The sequence below is a fragment of the Hemitrygon akajei genome, chromosome 10 (assembly GCF_048418815.1).
Source record: "Hemitrygon akajei chromosome 10, sHemAka1.3, whole genome shotgun sequence".
NCBI classification, from domain to species: Eukaryota; Metazoa; Chordata; class Chondrichthyes; order Myliobatiformes; family Dasyatidae; genus Hemitrygon; species Hemitrygon akajei.
In genome coordinates this window covers 22,152,134-22,178,274 of record NC_133133.1, presented here as the reverse complement: position 1 = coordinate 22,178,274, position 26,141 = coordinate 22,152,134, and the positions used below count along the sequence as shown (strand labels likewise).

Here is a 26,141-nt window from a genome sequence, read left to right as displayed (position 1 = left end):
ATGAGAATGTGTGGGTTCATGCAGAGAAAATTATGCTCCTACTCTCTGTAGACCAGCCTCGGCTTTGGTATAATCCTCTGCTAGGTGCTGTGCTTTCATCTGCTGGTAAGGTCTTTATACTCAGTACTTTGGCAAAGAAGTGAATGTGGTGGAGATCTAAAATCCATATCATTTCTGAGGCTGGCGTTGTCATTAGATATTGGTACCTGAACACCGGGAAAGCAATTGACTGTAATCTCAAAAAAGGTTATATTTTCACTGCATATAGATATTGTCTGTTCACAAAATTCAACCTTTCTATTAAAACACAACCCATTTCTGTCTATCAATCACGATAGTAATACCCAGTGTCCAACAAGAATTGGCTGAAAATCCAGTAACTGAGCTCTTAGGTTTCTAATGTGACTACTGTTCAATGTTGAGTTATAGAACATGAAGTGTATGGCTATTTAGTCAACAGATGAGGGATTGGGGTTTGCTGAAACAAATTTGTTCTTGAGTGCAATAGAAGTTTATCTCTTCCGTTATTTAGATTTTATTTAGCAAACATTAGAGATGAGTGACAAGTGTGGGATTACATTCAGTGAGGATTTTTGAGTCTGTAGTGTGCTTTGTACTCCCCTCATTTGTCCATTAAACTGGCAAATCAGAATGAAAGAAATAGAAATAGTTGCAACTCCTTGAAACCACTTTCTGTGATTCATTAGAACCACTGTTCACATTCTCAACAATACCTTCTTGGTTTCTCCTTTTGTCCCAGTAGGCTCTGACTCCATTGGTGTCCAACTATCTGATTCTCTTGTTGCCCAATGGCTCTCCATCATGACTATATGCATCTACTGAAATCCACAGAACCCTGAGGTTAAATGCTCCAAAGATTCACTGTCCTCTCATCCCTGTAATAAATGGCAAGCCCTTAACCTAGGTTCAGCTGGAGCAACACCCTCTCTGAATCTACCCAGTGAGGATCTCAAATATTTTGATACCTTTCCACGGGATTGTTTTTCTTTCTTCTAAACCACAGACAGATTGGTACCATTCAGCTTGGTCTCTGTTAACAAGATGGTTCTGACTCTCAGGACTGAATCTCATTACTAACATTTAAATATCAAAGTTCAAAGTAAATTTGTTATTAGAGTATGTATATGTCACCACATTCTACCCTGAGATTCATTTTCTTGCAGGCATTCACAATAGAACAAAGAAATCCAATAGAATCAATGAAAAACTACACACAAACAAATAGTGAATTAATAAACAAATAATGAGAACATGCATGAGCTGTAGAGTCCTTGAATTGAGTCCATAAGCTGTGGAATCAGTTCAGAGTTGAGATGAGCGAAGTTTAGCAGCCTGATGGTTGAAAGGTGATAACTATTCCCGAACCTGCTGATTTGGGATCTAAGGCTCCTGTACCCTCTTTCTGATAGCAGTAGTGAGAAGAGAGCATGGCCTGGATGGTGGCGATCCTTGACAATAGATGCTGCTTTCTTGTGGCAGTGCTCCTTGGCATATGAACTACATAATGTGGGGGGGTTTGCCTGTTATGGACTGGGATCTATCCACCAATTTCTGTCGGTGTTTCTGTTCTTCAACATTGCTGTTTCCATACCAGGCCTTGATGCAACCAGTCACAATACTCTCCACTGTGCACCTACAGAAGTTAGTCAATGTTTTAGATGACATGCCAAATCTGTGCTAATCTCAAAGAAAGTAGAGGCATTGTTGTGCATTCATTGTAAGGGCTCTTACGTGCTGGTCCCGAGACAGACCCTCTGATAACATAGTGCCAAGGAAATGAAAGTTGATGACCCTTTCCACCTCCAGTTTCCTAATGAGGACTAAGTCATGAACTTCCTGTTTCTTCTGGTAATGGAGTATGGTGTTTTGACTCCTATTAAGCATGTTCTTCTTTCTTGAATCTATCATCCTGCAGATTCAGGGCCAGGTCATATTGTTAGTGTCCAATGGCAGATATGTGAACTTTCATTTAGATTTCTGAATTACAAGAGAGAAGATTTTTCTCTCTTCAGTCTGTAGTGAAATATAAGGGAGTAATTTTCTTCCCAGCTGGTGTCAAAGAGGAGAATACAGGAAGTAATCTCCCCTAGCCAGCTTAAGAAATGAGTTTTCAAAGCTTCCTCTACCTACAGAGTTTACTAGCTGCAAAATGAAAACATCTAGCAGTTACTGTAATCCAATTACAGTGCCTGTAACCTGGTTCAATTCCCACTGCTGCCTGTAAAGAGTTTGTATGTTCTCCCCATGAGGACGTGGGTTTCCTCCTACATTCCGAAGTCGTGCAGGCTAATTGGTCACCTGGGTACAATTGGTGCCATACAGGCTCATTGGGCCAAAAGGTCTGTTACTGTGCTGGAAGTCTGTAAATCTAAATCTTTAGAGACTTGATAAATTAGTTAGCATTGCAGCAAGCGATGAATGGAAACTGATTATGCTAAAAAGCTGAGTAATACATTTACTGTCCAGAGTTGAACATAACCTTAATTGGTAAACATTTTGACAGAACATTGCAATTTCACTCTGCTTTGAGTCATAGAGTCACTGAGTCATACAGCTCTTTCATGCCAACCAGTGGATACCTTCAGTATTAAGCCCTTCACCCAGCACTTGGTCCACAGCTCTTTGCACTTAAGATATTCAAGAGTTCATCAGCTTAAATGCCATCCATGGCCAGCTCCACTCTTCTCTCAAGAAGCCCATTCCAGGTGCTAAACACACTCTGGTTGAAATATATTCCTCTCACATACCCTCTAAATTTCTTCATCCTTATCTTAAAACTATGTCCTCTAGTTTTACCCATCCCTGATAAGGGGAAGTGTTTCCTGCCATCTACCCTATCGAAATCCCTCACAATTTTAAATTCCTGTATCATATAACCATATAACAATTACAGAACGGAAACAGGCCATCTTGGCCCTTCTAGTCAGTACAGAACGCTTACTCTCACCTAGTCCCACTGACACACACTTAGCCCATAACCCTCCATTCCTATCCTGTCTATATATCTATCCAATTTTACTTTAAATGACAATACCGAACTTGCCTCTACCACTTCTACTGGAAGCTCATTCCACACAGCTACCACTCTCTGAGTAAAGAAATTCCCCCTTGTGTTACCCTTAAACTTTTGCCCCCTAACTCTCAACTCAAGTCCTCTTGTTTGAATCTCCCCTACTCTCAAAGGATAAACCTATCCACATCAACTCTATCTATCCCCCTCATAATTTTAAATACCTCTATTAAGTCCCCCCTCAACCTTCTATGCTCCGAAGAATAAAGACCTAACTTGTTCAATCTTTCCCTGTAACTTAAGTGCTGAAACCCAGGTAACATTCTAGTAAATCTTCTCTGTACTCTTTCTATTTTGTTGACATCTTTCCTATAATTCGGTGACCAGAACTGTACACAATACTCCAAATTCGGCCTTACCAATGCCTTGTACAATTTTAACATTACATCCCAACTCCTATACTCAATGCTCTGATTTATAAAGCCAACATACCAAAAGCTTTCTTCACCATCCTATCCACATGAGATTCAACCTTCAGGGAACTATGCACCATTATTCCTAGATCACTCTGTTCTACTGCATTCTTCATTGCCCTACCATTTACCATGTATGTCCTATTTGGATTATTCCTACCAAAATGTAGCACCTCACACTTATCAGCATTAAGCTCCATCTGCCATCTTCCAGCCCACTCTTCTAACTGGCCTAAATCTCTCTGCAAGCTTTGAAAGCCCACTTCATTATCCACAACGCCACCTACCTTAGTATCATCTGCATACTTACTAATCCAATTTACCAACCCATCATCCAGATCATTAATGTATATGCCAAACTACATTAGACCCAGTACAGATCCCTGAGGCACACCACTAGTCACCAGCGTCCAACCTGACAAACAGTTATCCACCACTACTCTCTGGCATCTCCCATCTGGCCACTGTTGAATCCATTTTACTACTTCAATATTAAAACCCAATGATTAAACCTTCCTAACTAACCTTCCGTGCGGAAAGTTGTCAAAGGCCTTACTGAAGTCCATATAGACAACATCCACTGCTTTACCCTCGTCAACTTTCCTCGTAACCTCTTCAAAAAATCCAATAAGATTTATCAAACATGGCCTTCCACGCACAAATCCATGCTGACTGTTCCTAATCAGCCCCTGTCTATCCAGATAATTATGTATACCATCTCTAAGTATACTTTGCATTAATTTACCCACCACTGACGTCAAACTGACAGCCCTATAATTGCTAAGTTTACCCTTAGAATTCTTTTTAAACAACAGAACAACATGAGCAATACGCACCATCCCCGTTTCTAATGACATTTGAAATATTTCTGTCAGAGCCCCTGCTATTTCTACACTAACTTCCCTCAAGGTCCTAGGGAACATCCTGTCAGGATCTGGAGATTTATTCACTTCTATATTCCTTAAAAGCGCCAGTACTTCCTCCTCTTTAATCGTCATAGTTTCATAACTTCCCTACTTGTTTCCCTTACCTTTCACAATTCAATATCCTTCTCCTTAGTGAATACCGAAGAAAAGAAATTGTTCAAAATCTCCCCCATCTCTTTCGGTTCCACACATAGCTGTCCATTTTGATTCTCTAAAGGACCAATTTTATCCCTCACTATCCTTTTGCTATTAATATAACTGTAGAAACCCTTCAGATTTATTTTCACCTTACTTGCCAAAGCAACCTCATATCTTCTTTTAGCTTTTCTAATTTCTTTCTTAAGATTCTTCTTACATTCTTTATATTCCTCAAGCTCCTCATTTACTCCATGCTGCCTATATTTATTGTAGATATCTCTCTTTTCCCAAACCAAGTTTCCAATATCCCTTGAAAACCATGGCTCTCTCAAACTTTTAACCTTTCCTTTCAACCTAACAGGAACATAAAGATTCTGTACCCTCAAAATTTCACCTTTAAATGACCTCCATTTCTCTATTACATCCTTCCCATAAAACAAATTGTCCCAATCCACTCCTAAATCCTTTTGCATCTCCTCAAAGTTAGTCTTTCTCCAATCAAAAATCTCAACCCTAGGTCCAGTCCTATCCTTCTCCATAATTATATTGAAACTAATGGCAATGTGATCACTGGACCCAAAGTGCTCCTCAACACATACCTCCGTCACCTGGCCTATTTCATTCCCTAGCAGAAGATCCAACACAGCCCCTTCTCTAGTTGGTACCTCTATGTATTGCTGTAAAAAACCTATCCTGCACAGATTTTACAAACTCCAAACCATCCATCCCTTTTACAGTATGGGCTTCCCAGTCTATTACAATCAGTAGATTAATTGGTCATTGTAAATTGGCCTGTGGGGATTAAACCAGGGTTTGCTGGGCAGTACAACTTGAAGGACCGGAAGGGTCTATTCTGTGTTGCATCTCATACAGTCATATAGTCATAAAAAACTTCAGCTCATCTAGTCCATGTTGAACCAGTTAGACAATCTCATCCCTTTGAGGTTAACCAGTTTGCTGCATGTCATCAAACAGTTCAGTTGTGAATATAACACTACAAAACATAGGAGCAGAATTAGACCAATCTACCGATCATGTCTGCTGATTTGATATCCCTGTCAATCCCATTCTCCTGCTTTTTCCCCATATCCTTTGATGCCTTTACTACTCAAGAGCCTATCAACCTTAGCTTTAAATATACCCAGCCTCCATAGCCACCTGTGGCAATGAATTTCACAGATTCCCTCCTCTCTGGCTTAAGACATATCCTCCTCATCTCTGCTGTAAATGGACATTTCTCCATTCTGAGGCTGTCTGCACTAATTTTAGAATCCCCCACCACAGGAAACATCCTCTCCACATCCACTCTATCAAGGACTTATAACATGCTGATTTTGTTCTATGTTATCATGTGCTTCCAAGTCTACTGAAATCGCATCCTTAGCTCAACTCCAACATCTTCCCAACCACTGAGGTCAGACTAACTGCCCTATAATTTCTTTTCTTCTGCCTGTCTTCCTTCTTGAAGATTGAAGTAATGTTGACAATTTTGCAGCCCTCCGGAACCATGCCAGAATCTATTGATTTTTGAAAGATCATTACTAATCCCTCCACAATCTCTTCAGCCACTTCTTTCAAAACCCATCTGATCCAGGTGATTCATCTACCTTCAGACCTTTCAGTTTCTCAAGCACCTTCTCCCTAGTAATAGCAACCTAACTCACTTTTGCCCCATGACTCTCTCAAATTTCCGGCACACCACTAATGATTTTGACAGTGAAGAATAATGCACAATACTTATTCAGTTTGTCTGCCATTTCCTTGTTACCATTTCTGCGGTGTCATTTTCCAGCAGTCTGATATCTACTCTTATCTCTCTTTTACACTTTATATATCTGAAGAGAGTTTGGGTAACTTCTTTGATATTATTTGTTAGCTTACCTATGCATTCTACCTTTAGCTTCTTTATGACTTTTTTAGTTGCCTCTGTTGGTTTTTAAAATCTTCCCAATCCTTGAACTTCTAATAATATTTACTCTACTTATGGCCTCTCTTTGGCTTTTATGTTGCTTTGACTTCTCCTGTCAGCCACAGTTGTGTCAGTCTGCCTTTAGAATATTTTTTCTTCCTTGGGATGTATCTATCCTGTGTCTTCCAAATTGCTTCCAGAAACTCCAGCTATTGCTGCTTTGCTGGCATCCCTGCTTGTGTTCCCTTTCAATCAATTTTGGAAAACTCCTCTCTTATGCCTCTTACTTCCCTTTACTCCACTTTAATACTGATTAATCTGACTTTAGATTCTCCTTCTCAAATTACAACATGAATTCTATCATATTATGATCACTGCTCCATAAAGGTTCCTTACCTTAAGCCCTCTCATCAATTCTGATTCATTGCACAACACCAATTTGAGAATAACTGATTCCCTAGTGATCTCAACCACGAGCTGCTCTAAAAAGCCATTTCAATGACATTCTACAAACTTCCCCTCCTGGGATCCAAGACCAACCAGATTTTCCCAATCTACCCGCATATTGAAATCACCCATGACTGACATAACCTTGTCATTTTCACATGCATTTTCTATCTCACGTTGTAATTTGTAAACCACAGCTTTGCTGTTGTTTGGAGCTTTTAGATAACTTCCATTGCAGTAACCCTTGCAGTTCTTTAGCTCTATCCACAATAATTCAACACCTTCCAATCCTATGTCACCTCTTTCTAATGATTTGATTTCATTTTTAACCAACAGAGCAACCCCACCCCAGGTCTGCCTTCCTGCCTGACCTTTCAATACAATGAGTATCCTTGGATGTTAAGCTCCCAGCTATAAATTTCTTTCAGCCATGATTCAGTGATGCCCACAACATCATACGTGCCAATCTGTAACTGTACTGCAAGTTCATCTACCTTATTCCATATACTGCGTGCATTCAAATATAGAACATCATTAAGATTAAATAGTGGTGAAGAAAGCTTTCCCCTTTATAGAGCTGTTTTCTTTTTTTGAGTTGTTTGTAAGTAGGCCAAAAGTTGCAAGAGTTGAAAAGGATTTTAAAGGTTATAAAAGGGGCAACTTGTTTGTGCAGGTGTGGGGGAGGAGGGGGGAGTTTACTCTTAGGCTAGGTCATGACCAGTGCCAGTGCTAAGAGTTGGCAAAGATAGGGACAAATGTTTGGTGAGGCTGAGAGAGAGAAAGGAAAGGGGAACAGTTAAAAAAGGGAGAAAAATAACTAAATAAGGCACTGAAAGGAGAAATCAATGTTCATGTCATCAGGTTGAACGCTGCCCAGACAAAATATGAGAGATTGCTCCTCCACCCTGAGAGTGGCCTCATTATGGCATAAGAGAAGGCCGTGGACCGACAGGTGGAACAAGAATGGGGATAGGGATTAAGATGATTGGTCACCAGAAAATTCTGCCTTTGGTAGATGGGGCAAAGTCTGTTTCCATCAGAAGAAAACAGTTCCCTCTTTAAGATCGGATATATTTTTGCTTATCATTCAATTTATGCAATTCATTTCTGCTTCTTTTGAGGATTTTAACTCTAGGTTACATTTCAGGGTAGCGAACACCCCATCTGACTCAACACTATGAATAATCAGCATGGATTTTGAAAGGGAGAGTGATGAACCTTTTGAAACTTTATTTTGAAGAAGATACAGACACAGTTATAATGTAATTTATCTAGATTTTCAAAAGGCCTTCACTAATGTATCCCATTATAAGTCAATGAATATGATCAAAGAAAGCAGTCAGGTAATAACTTGCAGACTAGAACAGCAGACTATTTGTGTACTGCTAAAGATTTCCAGCAGATTCTGAAACTCTGTGTTACCTTATCCGTCTTCTGGTTTCACCTATCACCTGTCAGTTTGTACTCCTTCCCACTACCCCCCCACCCCACCTCACCTTCGCATTCTGTCTAAGCAAGGGTGTGTTGGCATTGGAGAAGGTCCAGAGAAGATTCATAAGAATGGCCCTGGGAATGAAAGGATTGTGTATGAGCAGTGTTTGATGACTCTGGGCCTGTACTTGATGGAGTTCAGAAGAATGGGAGTGGGGAAGGATCTCATTGAAACCTATCAAATATTGGAAGGCCTAGATAGCGAGGATGTGGTGAGAGTGTTTCAAATAGTGGGAGAATCTAGGACCACAGGGAACAGCCTCAGAATATACCCTTTAGAACAGATATGAGGAGGAATTTCTTTAGCCAGAGGGTGATGATTAATTCTTCATGGACACTTTCTGTGAACATATCGGTATGGGTATAACGTTATTATTATTTGGAGTATCTTCTGGTTGCGAAAGATAATATATAAATGCAGTATTTTTTTTATATCCACTGAACTGAGCAAGATTAGGCCTGAAGCCTCCCTTTGGGAGGCATAAACCATAACCTTTGGAGATGTAATCCACTTTCTCCCCATTCTTTGAGTAAAGAAACATTCAGTTTCTTAGTGACTCTGTCATATTGATGGCTTTCAGTTTTCACATTCGCATGGTAAGAATGTTCTCCATCAGAACCAATCACCATTTAGAAGAAAAATCACATCTTAGCCTTCTCTTCTGACAAGACAGGAAACTCATTGGAGGAGTTTGCCCTGCCATGAATATCTTCACATTCCTAGCAATATTTTTGTGAACCATCTGAACTCACCAATGCTCCCATTCACTTTTTATTATGTGCCAACAAGAAGCATGCACAGTATTCTAACCAGAGTTCAATAGAACACTTCTGATTTTTAGTAGTGGTTTGCTTTTGTAATGACCTTGTTAATCTCGGCCAAAGTTTGATCCAAGGTCATTTTTTTCCTGGACTTGTTCTTTCCATATAGAATATGCAATATAGAACAATATAGTTCAGGAACAGGCTCTTTGGCACATGATGTTGTGCTGAACTAATTAACTTACAAGAACCTTTACAGACTTCTACAGATGTGAGGTGGAAAATATACTGATTGGTTGCATCATGACCAGGTATGGAAACACTAATGCTCTTGAACAGAAAACCTACAAAAAGTGGTGGGTGAATACAGCCCAGTCTATCATAGGTAACGCCTTCCCCACCATTGATCACATCAAAAAAAAACAGCATCCAACATCAAAGACCCCTACCATCCAGGCCGTGCTCTCTTTTCACTGCTGCAATCAGAAAGGAGGTACAGGAGCCTCAGGTTCCACAAGACTATGTTCAGGAACAATTATTACCCTTCAACCATCAGGCTCTTGATCCAGGAAGGATAACTTCACACAAATTCATTCACTGAACTGGATCCACAAACTATGGACTTATCTTCAAGGTCTCTAGTATTCATGTTCTTCATATGTATTGCTTATTTATTTATTTATTCGTTCATTTATTTATTTATTTATTATTAATTTTTTTTTTTCTCTCTTCTTGCATTTGCAAAGTTTGTTGGCTTTTGCACAGTGGTTGCTTGTCTTTGTTGTGTGTGGTTTTTCATTGACACTATTCTGTTTCTTTGTAGTATGTAATGACATTATGTATGTAGTTTGGTAATAAACCTTACTTTGAACTTTGAAATGTCCAAGCATTGGTGTTCCACAAATACAATAGCTGGTAGATACAAACTGAGTCTCTCTACACATTTGATATTCAAGTCCTGAGGCTTGGTATTAGCTTATATGATCTGTAGAGAGGGTTAATGAGTTGTTGTCTCTAAATGAGAGAATCTACACTCCAGTAAGCCAAGAAGAAGCTGTGCTTTTGTTTCTCCTTCAGTAGCTCAGATGAATACAATGAAATTTTCCACACTGCAAACCTCGAGGTGATCAAAAAACTTTTGACAGATCCTACGAGTGAATATGGCCATGAATACGGAAATATTGTTTTGAACGACTTGGGTTCATTCATTAGCAAGATGCGCTTGACTTCTACAGGAAACCCACAGATTTGCAAGTGCTTGCAAATGTTCAAACTAATTTGCATGAACATTCTAAAGACTTGTTGAAAGTGTTAAATATAAGATTGTGAAAAGTTAATGCAAGTTAGTATGTTTATTGCAAATCAGTAAAGTAAGAACCGCTTTTATCAAGGAATTCACTTGCAGGCTCTCAGATCCTTGCACACAACGGATGAACTCAGATATTAATTGCATGTCTGGCAGGCACCATGCTAAGCAACAAAAGAGACAATTTGATGTGACTAACGCTCAAGATATTTTTCTACTTTTACACAACACAAAAACAGAACATGATTACCAGCTATGTCTGATTCAGAAGGACAATATTTTAACAAAGTAACACACAGAAAATTTTGGAGTGACTCAGTAGGTCAGACAGCATCAATGGAGAGGAATAAAGAGTCAACGTTTTGTTCCGAGATCTCCTGATGAATAGTTTCGGCCTGAAACACTGACTCTTTATTCCTCTCTATAGATGTTGCCTGACTTGTTGAGTTTCCTCAACATTTTCTGTATATTTCTCAGGATTTTCAGCATTCCCAGAATCTCGTGTTTACTTTTTAACAGAGAACTTTTCGTGGGCTCTATATCATAGCTTTAGTAAGTTGTTGTGAAAAGTTTGGTTTCATTTGTAATAAGTTATGAGTTTAGTTTGTTAAAAATATATTTTTCAAAGGGAATTTTGAAGTATTAGTTTAGTCCCAACCTAGGCCCCACGTACCTCTTGCTTAATGGTATTAGTCCACAGCATAAAAAAGGTTGGGAACACCTGGTTTATACTATCAAATTAAATCTGTTGCAGGATTTTGAAACTTCAAAGATTCAAAGGATATTTGTTATCAAAGTCTGCATACAGTATGCATCTCTGTGATTCCTCCACCTGCAGGCAGCCAAGGAAAACAGAAACACCAATGAACCCATTCAAGAAAACATCAAACACTCAATGCACAAACAAATTGCACAAACAACTAAAAGCACAACACCAAACTAGGAGTCCAGTAGTTTTCAGTTTAGTTTAGTTCAGCTCCATGCCACCAGCCTTCTACAGGCTGCAGGGCTATTCGTCGACAAAGTGTCCCAGTCCACATCGATCGGCCCGATCAAATTGCTCATAAACAGCAAAAAAAAACAGTAACCAGAATCCAAGAACACATGCAACATGAACCTCAAAATCTCCCACAATGAGTCTACAGCCTTGCTGATCAATCCTTGCAATATGGTCCCCAGATCCCTACACTTCCCTCCAACAGCTGCCTTTGCGAAGGAAAGGAAGACAGGTCCAATGCACACAAATGTCGGTGAACACCTGCCTGTCCTCTGCTCTCGTCCTCATCAACTTTGACCTTGCTCACTACCTCAAATCAGAGAGAAGCAATGGAGTCAATCAATATTTCCTCCAGGTCGCACATTCCACGCCAAACCTCACTGAACTCCCTGACCAGATTGCTCAAAATCACACAACGAAAACCTAAATCACAGGTCCCATTCACTCACAGCTTAGTAGTAGAATCGTATTTAAAAGAGGATGAATTAGTTTTGTGAACTGTCTGCAGGACATTGTCATTGGTTGCATTATTCAGTGGCACTATCTTGAAGGAAATTCAAGGTTTCTAATTGAAATGCACCAGAGAAAAGCTGGTCATTGGCTTCAGGAAGTGGAGGGATGCACATGATCCTGTCTACATCGATGATGTTGAAGTTGAGAGCTTCAAGTTCCTAGGAGGACATATGGATGTCATAGCCAAGGAAGCTTTACCTGCTTCTCTATTCCCTCAGGAGGCTAAAGCCATTTTGCACATCCTCTTCAAACCTCCACACTTTTTTTATCAATGCACCTTGGAAAGTATCCTATCTGGATGCATAGTATTGTAGTATGGCAATTCCTCTTCATGTGACCACAAGAAATCGCAGAGTTGTGGAGATAGCTTGGCACATCAGAGAAATCAGCCTTCCCTCCATGGACACTGTCTTGCTGACTTGGTAAAGTAGTCAGCATAATCATAGACCCTATCTCTTCTCCCCTGTCCCATCTGGCATAAGATACAAAAGCTGGAAAGCATTTACCACCAGGCTGAAGGACAGATTCAATCCCATTGTTACAAGACAACTAATTGGCTCTCTAACAGGATAAGTGGGACTCTTGACTTCACAACCTACCTTGTTAAGATCTTGTACCATATTGTCTACCTGCACCACACTTTCTCTGTAGCTATTATAATTTATTCTGCATTCTGTTTGTTATACCTCTATGCACTGTATAATGTTTTGATCTGAAGGTAGAGCAGTGAATATAGTGTATATGGATCTCAGTAAGACATTTGGTAAGGTACCCCATGCAAGGCTCCTTCAGAAAGTAAGGAGGCATGGGATCCAAGGAGACCTTGCTTTGTGGATCCAGTATTGGCTTGCCGATAGAAGGCAAAGGGTGGTTGTAGGTGGTTCGTATTCTGCATGGAGGTCGGTATCCAGTGGTATTCTGCAGGGATCTGTTCTAGCACCCCTCCTCTTCATGATTTTTATAAAAGACCTGGATGAAGAAGTAGAAGTAAATTTGCTGATGACACAAAGGTTGGGAGTGTTGTGGTTAGTCTGGAGGTTTGCCAGAGGAGACAGCAGGATATTGATAGGATATGCAGAACTGGGCTGAGAAGTGACAGATAAGTGTGAAGTGGTTCATTTTGGTAGGTCCAACTTGAAGACAGAATATAATATAAATGGTAAGACACTTGGTAGTGTGGAGGCTCTGAGAGATCTTAGTGTCTGTGTCGATCGGACACTCAAAGTTGCTGTGCAGGTTGACAGTTTTGTTAAGAGGGCGTATGGTGTGTTGGCATTCATCAACCATGGGATTGATTTCAAGAGCTGTGAAGTAATGTTACAGCTATATAAGACCTTGGTCAGACCCCACTTGGAGTACTGTGCTCAGTTCTGGTCACCTCACTACAGGAAGGATGTGGATACTACAGAGAGAGTGTAGAGGAGACTTACAAGGATGTGGCTTGGATTGGAGGGTGTACCTTAGGAGAATAGGTTGAGTGTACTTGGCCTTTTCTCCTTGGAGTGACAGAGGATGTGAGGTGACCTGATAGATGTGTATAAGATGATGAGGGGTATTGTTCGTGTGGAATGCCAGAAGCTTTTTCCCAGCGCTGAAATGGCTAACATGAGCTGGCATAGTTTTAATGTGCTTGGAAATAGGTACTGAGGGGATGTCAGGGGTAAGTTTTCACACAGAGAGTGGTGGGTGGTTTCTGGAGTTGGTTACATGTTCAGTACAACATTGTGGGCCAAAGGGCCTGTAATGTGCTGTAAATTTCTATGTTCTATCTGTTTGAACAGTATATGCAAGACAAGTTTATCTCAGTACATGTGAAAATAATAAACTAATCCCAAATCTAGAAAACAGCAGAGTGACAATCCAAATTACTTCAGAGGTCAATCATATGAACTATATTTGTTTTAGCCACCAAGATATCTTTAGTGTAAGAATTTATTTAGCAGCTTGATTTCTGTTCCTGTTGTCAGAATACAAGAAGAAACAACTCCTGTTTAAATGCAGCAAAATTATTCCCTGTGCTGTTAAATATTTTGCAGAAAAATCTGCTTACAGTCACTTTTGCTCTTAGCTGTCAATGTAACTCAGTAGAATTGTATGCTTTTATCCAGGAAATATGTCAAACTTCAGTTGTTAAATAAAGTAAATCTTACTTCAATTATTAAACCAATAATGTTCTGACCCCTCCATCCCTGTGGTAAGTTTTTTAAAAATTTCCCCATAAAATAAACACATGCACACACCCAAGCAAACACTTTCAAATCAAGTTATTAAGAAGTGTGAAGTTTCAGTATTTCTGTTTGCCTGTTGTTAGAACACAGAACATAGAACTTCACAGCACTCTCATTGTCTTTGTGGCTATCCCTTGAGGTCGAGGATGATGGTCTTTGTTTTGTTGATCTACCACAGAGCGAAGACGCCTGTGCGTGTATTTGTTTAATGTGTACTTGATGTTGCGCTCCAAGAAGCACATGATACTTCACTACTTCACAAATCAACCAACTGATTCCAATGGCATGGAAACTACAACGATTGGAGCTGATGGATTTGTTACAGCCTTCATCCGCCTTCGCAGCCGTTGAGTTCGAAGTAACTTCATCCGCTTGTTCCACCATTGAAGTCTTGGTTGGATTGTTCTTTGTCAGGGACCTCACCCTCGACCTTACCACCATGGGTGACCCTACCAGGAGCATAGCTCCAGATGACATCGCTCTCGGGATCTCAGGACCACACAAGCTTCTCCACCATGACAAGGTGACGAACCACGGAGAAGACAGCACTCTACAGGACCTTTAGTCCATGATGTTGAGCCAACCTGTTAACCTACTCTAACCCCTCCCTCCTACATAGCCCCCCATTGTCTATCATCTATGAGCCAATCTAAGAGTTTCTTAAATACCCCAAATGTTCTGCAGTTATCACCTTTCCTCCATCTCCCATTGCCAAGAGTTTGGTCCTTTTACTGAGGGATTGCATCTTCTGGATATTCAGCACCCCATAGTTAGATTGATGGGAGATTTGTGGACATCAAATATGGCACTGTAACATAGTGGTTAGCACAATGTTTTATAGTACCAGTGATCTGGGTTCAATTCCTGCCGATGTCTCTAAGGAGTTTGTATGTAATCCCCATCACCCTGTGGGTTTCCTTGGGGTGTTCTGATTTCCTCCCACAGTCTAAAGATGTACAAATTGGAATGATAATTGGTCATTGTAAATTGTCCCATGATTAGGCTAGGGTTAAACCCAGGGTTGCTGGGCGGCATGACTCAAAGGGCTGGAACGGTCAATTCCAAGCCATACCTCAATAAATAAATAAATACATTCAGTAACTACTTGTCTGGGTAACTATGATCACATGTCTTGCTGCAGCAGAACACCAATAAGGTTTCTGGTAATGCTGCATTTGATAGACCAGGAAATTTCCCCACTGGATGCACTGTGTAAAAAGTTCTCACCTGGACACTGCCCATGAAAATTCCCAAAATCACAATCAGCGTGGCGGACACACAGGCTCTGACTATCTCAATATGGGAAGCACAGTAGTGAAGCTAGTAATGTTGCTACTTAAAACCCGAACCCGGGTTCAATCCTCATTTTCAGTGTTGCATGTATAGGGTTTGCAACTTCTCCCTGTAACCGCACAAATTTCATTGGTGGATCCACTTTCTTCCAGCATCAAAAACATGTGCAGCTGAGTACATTAATTGGCCACCGTACTGTGTGGGTGTGCTTAATGTTTGACATGGACTTGGTAGGCCAAAGGGCATATTTCTGTATGAATATCACTTTGATTTACATTATTGCCTTATTGAGAAGCATATTTGTGAGAAAAGGCTAAAGTAATAACAAAATGGGTTTTACATACAATGAAAAGAAAGACCACGTGAATCGCTCAAATTTCAAAGTAAATTTATTGTCAAGTATATGTATACAGTATATGTCACCATATACTTAAGATCCATATTCTTATGAACATTCACAGACAATACAAAGAAGCACAGTAGCACAAATGCAAAAAAAGAAACACAGAATAATAATAAATAAATATCAAGATCATGAGTTATAGAGTCCATGAAAGTGAGTCTGTAGATTGTGGAATCAGGTTAGTGTTGTGGTGAATGAAGTTATCCCCTTTGGTTCAAGACCCTGATGGTTGAGGGGTAATAACTGTCCAAGAACCTGGTGGTGTGGGACTTGAGGCTCCTGTATCTCCTTCCTGATGGCAGCAGTGAGAAAGAGAACATGGTCTGGGTCATGTAAGGGTCTTTGATAGTGTTCAATGGTGGGGAGAGCTTTTGTAGGTTTTCTGTTCAAGAGCGTTGGTATTTCCATTCTAGAGTATGATGGAACCAGTCAGTATACTCTCCACTGCGCATCTATAAAATGTTTTTAAAATTTTAAATGACAGCCTGAATCTTTGCAAACTACTAAGAAAGTAGAGGTGCTGCTGTGCCTTCTTTGTAACAGCACTTGCTTGTCCGATCCTCTGAAATGATAATGCTGAGAAAATTAAAGTTGCTGACCCTCTCCACTTCTGATCCCCTGATGAGGACTGGCTCATGGGCCTCCAATTTCCTACTCTTGTAGGCAATAATCAGATGACACTGAGTGAGTGGTTGTTGTCCTGGCTCCGTTCAGACAGATTATCAATTTCTCTCCTATATGCTAATTCATCACCACCTTTATTTTGCCAACAACAATGGTGTCATCACTGGAGTTGTACTTAGCCACGCAATCATAGGTATAAAGTGAGTAGAACAGGGGGTTAAGCACTCAGCATTGTGGTGTACATGTGCTGATAGAAGTTGTGGAGGAGATGTTGCCAATCCAAATTGACTGGGGACTGCAACTGAGGAAATCAAAGATCCAGTTGCACAAGGAGGTATATAAGCCAAGGTCTTGGAACTTACTGATTAGTTTTGAGGGGATGATTGTGTTGAATGCAGAGCTGTAGTCAATGCAGAGCAGCCCAATGTATGCATCTTTGCTGTCCAGATGTTCCAGGGTTGAGTGAAGAGCCAGTGAGATGGAATCTGCTGTGGACCAGTTGAGCCTGTCAAGCAATGTATTGAATGTCAGAATGATTTAGGTTTTATTTTTGTTATTTTTCAATGTTTGGTTCGATAACCAAAAATAACACAGTGAAAGAAATCTGCACTCTTTTCATCACTTTATGGATTTCCCAGAGTTCTTTCCAGCCAATGTTTATGTATTTAGTACTGTAATTTTGTAAAGCAGTAAAAAATGAAAGTAAAATGCTACAGACACTGAAGATCTAAAAAGAGATTAGAGTGTATCTGTGAAGAGAAATGGCCTTCTGACAGAGTCTTTGAATAGAAATGCTAATTTTGTTTCTCTTCCTACAGATACAGACTGACCTGCTGAGCAATTCCAGAATTTTTTGCTTTATTTGTGCATTTGTTTCTTTTCTTTTTTTTTCAAACCTTTTTATTATTATTATCCAAAATACAAGAGTACAAAGTAAGTAACACATACAATGTCTCAAAAGAGAAAAAAAAACAATATTAAGGATTGAAGAATATGGCGAAAAATATATTGTTTCAAAGAATAGTTCATATTCAGAATGAATTTCAGGGAATAATGAGTTACAGAAATGAAGGGTGATGAGTAAGAGGGAAGAAATAAACTACAGCTATATAAAAGGAAGGAGATCAAGACAGACAGAGACAGAGAATCTGAACCAACAGCCTCCTATCATAGGGAATGGTAAATACACTTCACCACTCATCTTTTCCTCAGTATGATCCTGATCTGTAAAATGATGGCATCTTTGACCACATCTGGTACGATAACAAGTAATGTGTCTATTTTCTCCATACAGGTATCTAAAACAAGTTTATACATATCGGATCTTACAGGATGAGGAAGGGTTTCTGGCTGTTCAGGTAGGCAGAATGTTCTTCTGTGCTCAGATTGGCATATTTTGTTTCCTGTTAAACTAGTTAATCATCTTTCTCTCCATGTCACACTGTGTGTGTGTGTGTGTGTGTGTGTGTGTGTGTGTGTGTGTGTGTGTGTGTGTGTGTGTGTGTACAGTGAGAAAGGAAATTCTGAACAGCAGTAACCAAATAAAACAGATGATATTAACCAAAGTAAGTTAAGAGAAATAGAAAATTCAATGCAATGTACCTCAGCCTACTACAGTGATGGTAGACAGGAAATACCACCTGAATGGGCATAGCTCCATGGAGTCAGCCTCCACTTTACACACAACTCAGAAAATATTTATAGCTGGCTTTCCAAATCCACTCCGATGACCATAAGTACTCAATGAATTGGCTACTGATTGTGCGTGTATGGGTTTACTGCTATAGTCTATCCACTCGAGGTTCAAAATGTTATGCATACAGAGATGTTGTTCTGCGCATCATGTAACACATGGTTATTTGAGTTACTGGCACCTTCCTATCAGCTTGAAGAAGTTTGGCCATTCCCCTCAGACCTCACTCATTTTTTGCCCACGAAAATGCTGTCACTGAATGTCCTTTTTTTTAAAACTTTTTTCACGCCATTTTCTATAAACTCTAGAGAGTAAAAATCCCAGGAGATCAGCAGCTTCAGAGATACTTAAATCATCATATCTGGCACCAACAATCATTCCACAGTCAAAGTTGCTGAGATCACATTTCTTTCCCACTCTGATATTTGTGTGAACAACAGAACCTCTTGACAATGTCTGCATGCTTTTATGCATTGATTTGCTGCCACATGATTGGGTGATTAGATATTTGCATTAATGAGCAGATGTATCGGTATACCTAATAATGTTGCCATTGAGTGCATACTTAGATTTCCCCAAAGACAAAACCCTTTGGTAATATAATTCAGTGTTAAATTTCAGCTGTTAGATATGGAATCATATGACTTAAGAAGTAGATTGTGCAACACATTGCAGAAGAGCTGGACTCTTGAAAGCTTTTCAGTTCAAAGTTCAAACTCAATTTACCATTAAAGAACATATATATCACCATATACAACCCTGATTCATTTTCTTGCAGGCATACTTAATAAATCTAATAAGCACAATAGAATCAATGAAAGACTGCACCAACAAGGCATACAACAAGGGTGCAAAAGACAACAAACTCTACAAATAAAAAAAGAAAAAATAACAATAATAATAATAAACTAATCTGTACCTATTAATGTATGTCAACAATGTTCTTAATAATCCTGAAAAGGTGCCTGAATTTTTAAACAGAAGATAAAACATATTTTTTACCTAAAGGGGAATCACAAAAGATCCATCAAAATATCATCCTATTACTTGTTTACAAATGATATATAAAATTGTAACATCATTATTCTCGCAACTAATCATCACTCACTTGGATCGTCACAATTACAGAGTGCAGACAGGCTGCAACAAGGGCTTGGAAGGACGTAATGAACAACTGCTTAAAGATTTCATAATTCTAAATCAAGTCCCGTGGAAAAGCAGAAATCTTTCATGTTGCTATTTTGACTAGTAAAAAGCATTTGACTTTGTATCAAACTCATGCTTAATAGACGTTCTTAATCTATATAAACTACACCCAATACTTGTGAAATTCCTTCAACATCTGATGAAGCATTGGTGCACTATACTCACCCTATCAATTAACAATCTAAAAAGAACAGCCACCATTATCAAAATAATCTGAGGCAGTTTCCAAGGCAACTCTTTAAGTCCACTCTAGTTCTGTCTTGCTTTAAACCTGCTTTCTAAGTTACTGAATTGGATGAAAAGTAGGAATCAAATCCGAAATAATGAAATAAGCTATACCTTGACACACCTTGTATACAGGAATGATTTGAAATTATAAACATCTTTATTGGTAAGGCTAAAGCAATTAAGTCAAATAGTAGAACTATATTTTCATTTTCATATATTTTCTTTGAACCCTCTCCAGTTTCAGCACATCCTTTCTCAGATAACAGACCCAGAACTGCTCATAATGCTTCAAGAGAGACCTCGCCAGTGCTTTATAAAGTCTCAACATTACATTCCTGGGCATATTCAAAGCAGAAGTTGATAGCTTCCTGATTGGTTGGGGCATCAAGGGATATGATGAGAGGGCAGGTGTATGGGGTTGAAGGGGATTTGGGATTAGCCATGATGAAATGGACTCGATGGGCTGAGTGGCCTAATTCTGCTCCTTTGATTTATGGTCTTATGGTAGGCATTCTAGAAATTCCCCCTCCTGGAATCAAGCACCAACCAGATTTTCCCAATCTACCTGCATATTGAAATCCCCAATAACTATTGTAACATTTCCCTTTTAGCATTCATTTTCTATCTCCCATTGTAACTTGTAGCCAAATTCTTACTACTGTTTGGAGTTCTGTATATAACTCCCTTGCATTTCCTTAGCTCTATCCACGAGGATTCATCATCTTCCGATGCTACGTAACCTCTTTCTAATGATTTGATTTCATTTTTCTTATCAACAGAGCAATGCCATCCCCTTTGCCTTCCTACCTGTCCTTTTGGTAGAATGTGTATCCTTAGACAGAATATGCAGAACATTAAAAAATAAAGAAATGGGCAATAGAGCTAAAAGAATACAAAACGGAGTTGCAGGGTACAATACAACCGATGGATGAATATGGAAATACAATTATCTGGGACATTAATAGGCAAAGAAAATAGACCCCAGTGTGATAAAGGAAAAACTTCTGACAGAATTTAAATCAATGCTTAATAAAATCTGCCAAACAGGTCTCAACAGTAAAATATAGCAAAGGCAATATATACCCCTATTAAAGTATTCTTTTGGCATAATATCTTGGTTTGAAATTGATTTGGAAAATTTTCAAAGAAAAATAAGAACTGAAATGATGAATCTCAGAAAACATTATGTACGAGGGGTGATTGATAAGTCCGTGGCCTAAATTAGAAGGCGTCAATTTTAGAAAGCCTAGCACATTTATTTTTCAACAGAGTCCCCTCATACATTTACACACTTAGTCCAGCGGTCGTGGAGCATATGGATCTTGGACCTCCAGAAAGAATCCACAGCAGGGGTGATTGACAAGTTCATGGCCTAAGATAGAAGGAGATGAGTTATTAACTTCAAACTTTCTGTATAATCACTCAAAGAGTTGACCTGCATGTGCATATAACGAGAGCTATATAACTCATCTTCTTCTACCTTAGGCCATGAAATTATCAATCACCCCTGCTGTGGAAACTTTCTGGAGGTCCAAGATCCGTATGCTCCACGACCACTGGACTAAGTGTGTAAATGTAGAAGGGGACTATGTTGAAAAATAAATGTGCTAGGTCTTCTAAAATTGACTCCTTCTACCTTAGGCCACAAACTTATCGATTACCCCTCGTAAACTTCAATGCATTGAGATTGACACTACCTAGGCCAAAAGGGGGAAGAGGAATAACAGACTTTAAAAATCTACACAACAGTTAAGATAAATCTTCTAAGGATATATTTTCATCAATGAAAGCAGGATTTAGCAATCTGTGCGAGCAAATGTAATTGTGTTAAGAAATAATACCACTAAACTTAAATGAGAGCAAAACCCTTCTGTGGTTAAGAAGGCATACGGTGCATTGGCCTTCATCAATCGTGGGATTGATTTAAGAGCTGAGAGGTAATGTTGCAGCTATATAGGACCCTGGTCAGACCCCACTTGGAGTACTGTGCTCAGTTCTGATTGCCTCACTACAGGAAGGACGTGGAAACCATAGAAAAATGAGTGCAGAGGAGATTTACAAGGATGTTGCCTGGATTGGGGCATATGCCTTATGAGAATAGGTTGAGTGAACTCGGCCTTTTCTACTTCGAGCGATGGAGGATGAGAGGTGACCTGATAGAGGTGTACAAGATAATGAGAGGCATTGATCGTGTAGATAGTCAGAGGCCTTTCCCCAGGGCTGAAATGGCTGGCACAAGAGGGCATAGTTTTAAGGTGCTTGGAAGTAGGTACAGAGGAGATGTCGGGGATAAGTTTTATTTACGCAGAGTGGTGAGGGCGTGGAATGGGCTGCCGGCGACAGTGATGGAGGCGGAAATGATAGGGTCTTTTAAGAGACTCCTAGATGGCTATATGGAGCTTAGAAAAATTAGAGGGCTATGGGTAAAGCCTAGGTAGTTTTAAGGTTGGGACATGTTTGGCACAGCTTTGTGGGCTGAAGGGCCCATATTGTGCTGTAGGTTTTCTATGTTTCTAACCCAGAAAAATGAAGAAATTATCACTATTGAAGAAAAAGTTAACCAATGGAAGAGCATGACCCATCATAGAAGACCTCCCCATAATCTGAGCAGACTAGATGTTGACAAGGAAGCATTTAATACCTGGTTTAGAGTAGCAGATTTCTTCACAGAAACAGAGGAGTTCTTTGTGGCAATACAGGACCAGGTGGTTAGCACAAAAAAAAACATAATAAAAGACCAACAAATTCAAGATGTTCAGTGTAGAAAATGCCAAGAAAATCCAGAGACAATCCAACATGTTACAGGATACTGTAGCAGTTTAACTCAATCTGTTTACTTATGCATGCACAATTAAGTGGCAAACATCATTCACCAAAATCTTGCTTCAAAATGCAAATTCATAAATACATGTCTGTTCCAGTATTGGAGTCAGAATCCCATAAATTATATTATGAACCAATCCTTTTTTACAGATAGGACACTCCATAATAACCATCTGGATATAATATTAACCACATAACCATATAACAATTACAGCACGGAAACAGGCCATCTCGGCCCTTTTAGTCCGTGCCGAACGCTTACTCTCACAAGGATAAACAAGCAAAAACAACTTAGTTAATGGATATAGACACTACAAACACACTTAATTTACAGAAATCAGTAAATGAAAAAGCACCAGAAATATGCCGAATTAAAAGAGGAAATTGAAAGACTTTGGAACATGAACATCATCCCAATAGTAATACCTACAACAGGTATTATCCAGAAGGCACTACACAATAGCATTAAACAACGAAGTCTACACAGTGATACAGACGTAAACCTTCAGAAAGCCACAGTACTAAGCACCACTAGACTAGTCTGAGAGCTCCTAGCAATTGACGTTTTGCCAGGTTGAGCTGAGAACATGAGATGAAAGGTCCTTGAAAGTGAGTACATAGGTTGTGGGAACATTTCAGTGATGGGGCAAGTAACATTGAGTTATGTTACTCGTTTTGGTTCATGAGCCCGATGGTTGAGGTAATAACTGTTCTTCATTCTGGCAGTGTGAGCCCTGAGGCTCATGTACCTTCTTCCTGATGGCAGCAGTGAGAAGAGACTATGATCTGGGTGGTGGAGGTCTGTAGTCTGTATCAAGCTAATGTTGGTAAACTGTACATTAGTTCATATGACATTGTTTTTATGAACCCTTTCACACAGTCCTTCAATTTCTGCAGATTTTATTTCTATTGCAAGTTCAGTGTGATCTTTGTTACATATTAAAAAATTTGCATAGCTATCATAAACACAAGAGGTTCTGCTGATGCTGGAACCACAGAGTAACATGCACAAAATGTTGGAGGAACTCAGCAGTTCAGACAGCATCTATGGATAGGAAGTGTTGATATAGAGCTCAAGGCCCTTCACCAAAACCAAAATGAAAGGGAGAAGCCAGAATTAGAAGGCTGGGCATGGGGGTAGGGGGAAGGAATACAAGCTGGAAGATGATGGGTGAAGCCATGTGAGGGGACCAGGTACAGGGAGGTGAAGTGAGAAGCTGGGAGGCAAAAGGTATAGAGCATAGCTATCATATTAATTCTCTTGAGCTGGGTTCTGATCATTGTTACAGATTATGTGCATCTGCACCCACAAGATTGATAATCTTCCTTTGTTAACTTGTAATTTTTATTTCTCCAAATATATATCCAGTTCCTAGATATCAGAAAATTACTTACTGATAGAATAGACTTAAATTCTCTGTCAGGACACTGACGCAGGGATCCAATCACAGACCCAGTACTGTGCACACAGTGATATTAATTGAGTAACAAATCCCGAGGTGCAAACAAAGTCAGCGTCAAAGTTCAGGCAGAGATCGAAACATCCAAAGAAATCCAAGAACCAGAATCAGGAAACAGACAGAGTACAGATACAAATGCTGGAAAGGCTCAGGAAAACTCACTGGCACAATCAGGCAACAAACAAGTTAAAATACAGGACTGAAATACACTGAGCAATAAACAGAGAGGCAGATGATAGGTGGAGCACAATGAGACACAGGTGGCAGCAACACAGGTAATAATGGGAAACAGATGAGAGACGCAGTAGTCAGTGATACGGGCCAGAGTCGAGCAGCAGTGGGGACAGGAGCACATGGCAATACAACACCACAGACTGACAGCTAAAACAGAGTTCAACTGGAGGTACTGACATTCTCTGATGATCTCAATGTGTATCTTGTGACTCCAGAGTAGTACCATTGGTTTTTAGATCAGTAATGTAAATAATAAGCCAAATAATGGTTACACACGATGAAACATACCTCACCATCACCCCACCCCAGAATCATGGAAATGTCATGGATATTTTTGTCCAATTCAATGATCAGCCCTGAAATAATTTCCCCTTTGCCATTGCTATTGAAATATGAAGATCTGAGTCAGCATCAATAACGTGATAATTTTTTAAGAAGAAATAAGCAATTCTGTATTCATATCAATATATATGGATCCCAAATAATGGTCTAATACTTTATTTGCCCTGTCTGTCCACCTGTATGAAACACATGTTGGGTGTTCACTAGAGATATCATAGTCCGTAAGATGTTGAAGCAGAATTAGGCCATTTGGCCTATCGAGTCCACTCTACCATTTCATCATGACAGATCCATTTCTCCTCTCAGTCCCAATCTCCCGCCTTCTCCCTGTATCCCTTCATGCCCTGACTAACTAAGAATCTAACAACCTCTGCCTTAAATGTACCCAATGACTTAGCCTCCACAGCCACCTGTGGCAAAGAATTCCACAGATTCACCACTCTCCGGCTGAAGAAATTCTTCCTTGTGTCTGTTCTAAAAGGATGCCCCTCTATTCTGAGGTTGTGTCCTCTGGTCTTAGACTCCACCACCACTGGACGCATTCTCTGCACATTCATCCTACTGAGGCCTTTCAACATTCAATAGGCTTCAATGTGGTTCCCCCTCATTTTTCTGAATTCCAGTGAGTAGAGGCTCAGAGCCATCAAACACTCCTCAGATGACAGACTATCAATCCTAGAATAATTTTCATGAACCTCTTTTGAACCCTCTACAATGTCAGCACAACCTATTTTAGAATAAGGGGCCCAAATCTGTTCACAATACTCCAAGTGAGGCATCACTAGTGCTTTATAAAGCCTCAGCATTACATCCTTGTGTTTCTATTCTAGTCCTCTCAAAATGAATGCTAACATTGCATTTGCCTTCCTCTCCATCGACTCAACCTGTAAATGAACCTTTTGGGAACCCTGCACGGGTACTCCCTAGTCCCTTTGCACCTCAGATTTTTGAATTTTCTCTCCATTTAGAAAATAGTCTATGCTTTTATGTTTAATAGTTTCACAAGGGACTACAGATGCTGGACTCTGGAACAAGAGTCAAACGGCTGCAGGAACTGAATGGGTTGAGCAGCACCTGTGGGAGAAATGTAATTGTTGATGCTTTGGGTCAAAACCCCACAATGAGTCTCAAATGCAGGGTTTTGGCTTGAAACATCAACAATTCTTTTCCTCCCACAGGTGCTGCTCGACCCATTCAGTTCCTCCAGCCGATTGTTTGTTGAGCTGTAACTGGATTTCCAACTGCTATGGGGAAACTTTTGTTTGGGAGTTGAATCTCTGTCACTTTTGGTGTTAGAAATATAAAAAAAACACTAAAATAGAAAATGATCATGATACCCATCTGTAGCAATATCCTGATGGAAAGATAATTGGTTTCCATCCTATTTTAAAAACAATTTCTTCCTTTATCAGTCTGTTTAAAGCCTCATACAAAACAAACCATCCTTAGCATGCACAAGACACACACGAAATGCTGGAGGAACTCAGCAGGTCAGGCAGCATCAATGGAAATAAACAGTCGAAGTTTCGGGCTGAGGCCCTTCTTCAGGTCCGAAAAGGAAGGGGAAAGATGTCTGAATAAAAAGGTGTGGGTTGGGGGGAAGCAGGATAGCTA

The 26,141-nt window shown here is 39.8% G+C and overlaps 1 protein-coding gene across 2 annotated transcripts in view; it reads left to right on the top strand.

Moving 5' to 3' along the window:
• LOC140734215 (phosphatidylinositol 3,4,5-trisphosphate 5-phosphatase 2-like) overlaps window positions 1-26,141 on the top strand; it is a 209,514-nt gene that overhangs the window by 81,653 nt on the left and 101,720 nt on the right. For both annotated transcript variants that reach the window (XM_073057895.1, XM_073057894.1), the window contains exon 3: window positions 17,836-17,899. In XM_073057895.1, coding sequence (XP_072913996.1) covers window positions 17,836-17,899 — 64 coding nt within the window. The remainder of the gene's footprint in view (window positions 1-17,835; window positions 17,900-26,141) is intronic.